The 6604-nt window shown below is 36.7% G+C and overlaps 1 protein-coding gene across 1 annotated transcript; it reads right to left on the reverse strand.

Moving 5' to 3' along the window:
* Positions 1 to 1118: 1118 nt before the first annotated feature.
* Positions 1119 to 6040, reverse strand: LOC104088842 (oligopeptide transporter 7-like). The gene is made up of 6 exons (XM_009593587.4): positions 5812 to 6040; positions 4759 to 5371; positions 3255 to 3824; positions 2403 to 2658; positions 2114 to 2296; positions 1119 to 2024 (listed from the first exon to the last, which is right to left on the reverse strand). The coding sequence occupies exons 1-6, from the start codon at positions 5843 to 5845 to the stop codon at positions 1410 to 1412; spliced, it is 2271 nt and encodes a 756-aa protein (XP_009591882.1). The 5' UTR covers positions 5846 to 6040; the 3' UTR covers positions 1119 to 1409.
* Between the last annotated feature and the right edge of the window lie 564 nt (positions 6041 to 6604).

The raw sequence follows: 6604 nt of genomic DNA on the forward strand, positions 1-6604 counted from the left end.
TTGGAGAGAAGTTATTTTTTTCTGCTTCTCAAAAATATTTTTTTTCCTTCCAAAAGCTTGGCCTCAATTTTTGGCCAAAAGTGTTTTTGGCCCCAAAAAAGCACTTTTGGCCCAAAAATAAGGTTGGCCAAACAGGCTATAACTCTAGTACCCTTCCCCTACAATTAACTCAATTGCAGTTACTTTTTTTCAAACTAACTCTAGTCTAGAAAGCTAAAAAAAACTCAAAATTCATGATAGCCTATTATTACACTTCTTCAAAAAGCAAATAGGTTACAATTGAAGAACAATTGACTCAAACTAAGCAAGTAAAAAATTTCATCATCTTCGCTTTTTGGAACAAGTTCTTTAGTCTAGTAGCTTGAATGTCTGAAAACACCTTGCTATGAGTTGCTATTTGCTTTGAACAAATTATGTGTTTGTTTGAGTCTTGAATAACAATAATAGTGGTGTTGGCCGAAATGCTTTTTCAAAACCTAAAGTAATTTGGTCACCTCCTTAAGGAAAATAAATCCCAAAAGGATTCTGTTTTGATTTCCTTAACCAACTCCTTCACGTGTAATTTTTTCATGTTGAACACGAATTTCTTCTGCTAATATTTCCCTTTTAGACCACGAACACAATCTTTCCATTATTAGACGGAATTGTATTTCGAGTCCAACTTGCACCAGGAGACGTCCTTCAGCTTCAGATCAATAGTCTTCAAGCAACCTGGTTCTTGTGCAATCGTTTGTAAATCATCAAAACTAATTTAGCTCATCTCAATATCATTGTAATGGTTGTTCAATTATTTGAATTGCTCTGGTCAATTCCTTGCTTCAAATGACAACAACAACAACAACCCAGTATAATCCCACTAGTGAGGTCTGGGGAGAGTAGTGTGTACACAGACCTTACCCCTACCTGGAGTAGAGAGGCTGTTTCCGAAAGACCCTCGGCTCCCTCCCTCCAACCCACTCCCCACTCTTGCTTCAAATGACAGAATATTAATTAAGAAACTTTGCAAGCTACTGTAGTTACTGGCACTAGTACACAAATTCAATCAAAATAATGACAACAAAATCCCATGTCTTATTGGCGCTTTTCACAATGTTTTACCAATCAAAGGGAATGCAAACTGGAAAAATCCATCAATTCAACAGTACAAATATACATGGTATTTATTTGAGTTAGGACTTCCTTACAGCCTAATGGAACCTATGTAATGGAAACCAGGAAATGTTATGACCACTCACAGCACTGCAACTTTGTAATGAAGCTGAATTCCTGTAGTAAAAGTGTGAAGAGTTGCACAAATCCTCACAATAATGTATTTAAAAGAATGAAAAGATTACTTATATACATCTATTTACAAACATATACACCAAAAGAATAATCAAACACGTGGTACATATCTTTTCACTGATCACCTAAAAGACTGGGCATCCTTTAACCACAACCCCTTCAGCAGTTGGACAAGAAGCCAAGGGACATCGATCCGCATCACTTCCCCACCAATCAAGGCGAACGTGCTGCATTCCCAAGCATAAGTACAACAATACCCCCATGAATGCTAATCCAGCATCTAGTGCCCCTGATAAAACATAATTGTGACGACTCCACAGTTTCTGATAGTATCTATAAACAACAAATCCAGAAATAAAAGCTATGATGATCCAGCTGTTATAGTTTACAGAAGTAGCTGGCGGCATGTTGATTATCCCGGCTAATAGTACAGGCACTGTAATTAACCTGATCCACTGCTGGTTAGGGAAACTCTTATGTGCAATCCAAACAATGACTGGAGCTATAGCTCCAAATAAGAAAGCCCAATTCAGGGCAGAGTAATGGCCAAGATTTCCAAAAATTCTTTGAGGCCCAATCAAACCCCAGATGACTGAGGCATCATAAAATACATGATCACCTGGGCAAGTCCACGGGCTTCCAGGAGGAAGCAAAGCCCGGTCACAAATATCTGGGACGGTTTCCATAAGCCACCATGCTGTTCCAAGATGCACCAAAGCTGATATCAAAGTTCCAACAACCTGATTGAAGAGTTCAACGCACAAAGATTACACTTTGTAGGACTACTCACTCAGCGAGATACTCAAGCAGAAGGAAAGAAAAAGCCAACCTGAGCCATAAACATTGCCCTAGGAGGAATCTTCATATAATGTCCAAGCTTCAAGTCTTGTAAAAAGGTTAGTCCTTGTTTCATGCTGATATATCCGTACACCTTAAAGCACATGTTAGCTACTGGATACCCGGGGTACAAGTACCCAATTATGTACTCTGTGATCACATTCAAACCAGGAGTCTGCGCAAAAAGATATTGGAAGTTACAACCACAAAGAAATTCAAGTGGTGTTCGAATGGAAGATAGCTTATATGATTACAAACAACTATGAAATATAGCATGTTACTTGGTTTGTAGTGGCAGTGATGACTCCAACAGGAAGGGTGAAAAAGAAAGCAAGACTGCACGCCAGCAAGACACCCCACCATGGTAATTGGAGCTGCGTTTTGTAATATTCACATATAAACACAGTTGCAGCGATATTTACAAGAAGAATGCTTAAAAACCACCATTCAGGAACTTGCTTGTATTTTCTCATGAGCTTTGTGTGAATATCCATTTTCTTCTCTTGGAAAGCAGACTTGCTCATCTGCCATAGATCTCTACATCTCAAAATTGAATGAGTTAATAATTGTTGTCGTGTGCACTAAAGGTAAAACTAGCTCAATACGCACATTGGGAACACAGTATAACAATGCACAGTTCCACCTATCTTTATTTTTTTACATTAGGAACATAGGGGTTTTTGCCTTTTGCTTCCCTTAACAAGATGAAGAGAAAAAGAAAATCATTTAGTAAAGGTTTAGGGAAAACCCCTTTCTAAATCAAGCAGGGAAAAGCCCTTTTACAGATGTATGAGCATTTATGTGTCAAATGTCTGATTCTTTCTGTTTTAAATGTTTCAGTACATAGATTACTACATCAACAAATGTTATTTTTGCGATATCTATCATTATATTAGTTGTAAAGGCTATACTTACTCCTAAAACATCACAAATGTTGTTTTCTTTTTGCTTTTTAATCTTTAGACAAAATTTAGATGTGAATCAGTAGCACCAAAAGTACATTATAACATTGTAGAAATATAGACATAGAGACTCAGATAGATAGAGTAGAATATAGACAAAGAGATACAGAGATACACATAAATAGGCATCCAACCTGCAAAAATTATCATTTGTCCAATATTGCAACGTACCGTCCATGGAAGAGGAAGACATGAACAACTGTGGCACTGAGGCAGGCAAAGCTGAATGCATAAGTCATTGAAAAGAAAGTGCTGAGATAGAGGCGACCCTCACGGTCGTATGCATTGAAATCAATATGGAAGTTTGGATCTATAATGGCCGAAATGTTGTATTTTTGACCATCTGATGTGAAGAGTCCATCTGAGAATATTGGAAAAGTTTTGGCTTTGTACACATTGAACCAATACATAAAAGGTGTAACAACATACATTATGAGAAAATATCCAACAGCAATGTTTGCAGTAGCGAACCACGGGCTAGCTAATGGACTTCCAAGATAAGAGGATATACTCGACCAGTCGAGTCCAATGGCACCTATTCCAAGACCATGAAGTCCAGAACCCAACTGTTGGGCAAGGACAGAAGCTGGGAATAACCAACATAGCCAGGAAAGGGAACTTAGCATTGGGAAAAGGTAACCAGGAAACACATAGTAAGCAAAGCTACATAAAAAGGCAATGAGGAAGAACTGGTTTCTTGTCATTTCATTCTTGGCTCTCTCTTCTTTTTCATGAAGTGCCCTGCAATTCAGAAGTGAAAACATTTATTAGATTATTAATCCATTACATCCGCTGCAACAGTATAATGTGTGTTTAAAGTTCTCTCCTAAATACCACATATTTTAATGCATGAAGGGAGGTCAAGAACATCAATAAAAGCCAGTACAGGGGGTTAGAACAGTGCTTTTTTAAATTAGAAGGAAAAAAAAAGATCAAAGACTTTTGGCTTCAGTAATATCATGTTTAACTTAAATTGATCATTTCCTGAACTACTGGAACGTAGTTAAATGCCAACAAAAACCTCTTACTTTTCTTTCTTTTTTAATTTGAACATCTTTCTAAATTTAGAGACAATTAACTTTAAAATTCGGACTTTGTTTATGATTGTTTTTCTGTGAAAATAGTATGGGCTAGCCAGTTTTCGGACTGGTAATCGAAAAATAGCCAGCGTTTGCAAAGTCATTAAAAAATAGCCACTATTTTTGCTGAAACACGGAAAGTTCCCAGCATATTATGTTGGAACTCCAGCACATTATGAAATTCCAACACCATGTGCTGGAATATCATATGTAAAAAATTCGAACTCTAACATATTATGCTGGAATTTTTTCGGATTTTAAGGGTGTTTTTGTTCAGATTTTATCGTTACATGAAAAATGGCTAAATTTCGATTACTTTTGAAACTATGCTATTTTTCATTACCAATTGTAAATCTAATTTTTTTTTTTGTTTTTCCTTCTTTCTTAAATCTCGCATCCGATTACACAAGGTCACATAATATGAGATAGAGGGAGTAAGAATTTTCCACAAACAAATGATAATATTGTAGAATCTCTTCCCACATAAGATATGCCAATGATTCCACTACTTAGTTCATCCCACGTGGCAAAATCCCAATTGATGTCCCAACATATTGGAAAGTTAAACACGATACTTTGAGTGGACTGGCACGTACCTGAAAAGAGAAACCTGAACGAGATTGTGGGGCCACCACATAGCCGCGGGCTCCACCAAATACCTCCGAAAAATCCCGGCCCATCCAAAGCCCAAAACCTGAGTCGTTAGAACAACAATCAACGATACCCAGAAAGTCAACGTCCTCTTGTAAAAAACCTTGACCGCACTAACAATGTGAATCGCATACGGATTTCCAGCACCAGAATTAGCAAAAATCGTAATTAAAACATGCTCTTTAACATTAAACGGTCCTGGATTTAACGTAAATTCGAATTTTCTTCCTTTGAAGAAAACTCGATTCGGGATTAAAAAAGCCATAAGGTGACCCAGAGGTACGACGGCGATTTGGGCGGAGATTGAGCTGATGGAAAGCGGCTCACGGCGGAACCAGAAGAATTGGTTGAGAAATGAGAGGAGAATACAAGCTAGGGTTCCGAGAATCCACATTCGGAAAGTGACTACCGGAAGTGAAGGTTCGTCTGTGATTGGAACCGTGAGCGCCACTTGCTCGATTGGCGAGTTTTCTTCTTCGAAAGGTGAGGACTGAGAACTGCTCGAAATACCATCGCTATCGTGTACTGAAGATATCTTCTTCTGCTTTTGCTTCTCAACTGCAAAAGATTTGGATGAGTAGATTCAAAATTGTAAGTCAACTATGCTTATGTTCGGAAAAAATGAGTCCATCTATGTTGCGACAACTCTCCAAAAATGCTGCTTCACTCGTGTCAAATCCTCCAAAAATGCACTTTTAGAGGATCCGATACATTTTTGAAGAGGACGACCAACATAGATTTCTATACGAGATCGAAATAAACGACAATTATGACACAGTACCAAACAAGTTGGGGAACTATACGAATTTTCACTTCATTCTTTTAGCTCAGGATTTAAATTTGAAAATCACTAAGATTCCAAAAGTGTTGTAGATTCAGAATCATCAAATTTAAATCCTAAATTGACTCCGCCTGTAAGAAGACTATTAGTGAAGATGTAAGAAAGGGAGAAATGAAAGAGCAATTATAAGGAAAAGGAGGAATTTGTGAAAGCTTACTAAGGGGAGCTGAGATTTCTTGATAGTCAACCATGTTTCTTCTCGTTTGTAAACTGTTTAAGGACAGGTATAACTAAGGATTTTGTATAAGATTCTGAATCCTAAGACAAAGAGAAAAGACATTTAGATGAGCAAAGAATATCTATTGCCGGAGATGCGATAAAGTGGGTGGCATGTAAAATGCAGAGTTGTTGAAGTCAGCGATGACGATGGAGATTCATTGGTGTACGGATAATGTTTTTTTATTTGTCAATTTGGTAAATAAATTTACAATAAAGAAAGAAATGAACCTGGGCTACCTATAGGTGAATATACATTTTGGTGCTCTTTAAGGTATGTTTGACGAGGGACTCCAATTTGAAGGTAATTTTAAACCATGATCAAAATTTAAGGGGTGAAGTGCATGATTAACTACTTTTAAATCTGTTATTTAAAATATATTCAGAATTTATAATATATTAAAAGATTAGTTAATTCGTCCAAATTTCATGACTAAGTATTCTGGATTTTTGAGCTGCTAATTTGGTATTCTCAACTTAGTGTCCTTAATTTTTTGAGTTGCTAATTTGAAATTCAGGACATAGTGTCCTGAATTTCAGAACTGCTAATTTGAAATTCAAGATTAAGAGCCCGTTTGGACATAAGAATTATTTCACTTTTTTTTTTGAAAAGTTTTCATTTTTTTTCGAAATCAATGTTTGGCCATAAAATTTTCAATTTTCACTTGAGGATGAATTTTAGAATTTTTCGAAAATTTAAAAGACTCCAAAAAGTTATTTTTCAAAATTTTCAC

Source organism: Nicotiana tomentosiformis, chromosome 9 (assembly GCF_000390325.3).
Source record: "Nicotiana tomentosiformis chromosome 9, ASM39032v3, whole genome shotgun sequence".
In the NCBI taxonomy this organism is placed as follows: domain Eukaryota; kingdom Viridiplantae; phylum Streptophyta; class Magnoliopsida; order Solanales; family Solanaceae; genus Nicotiana; species Nicotiana tomentosiformis.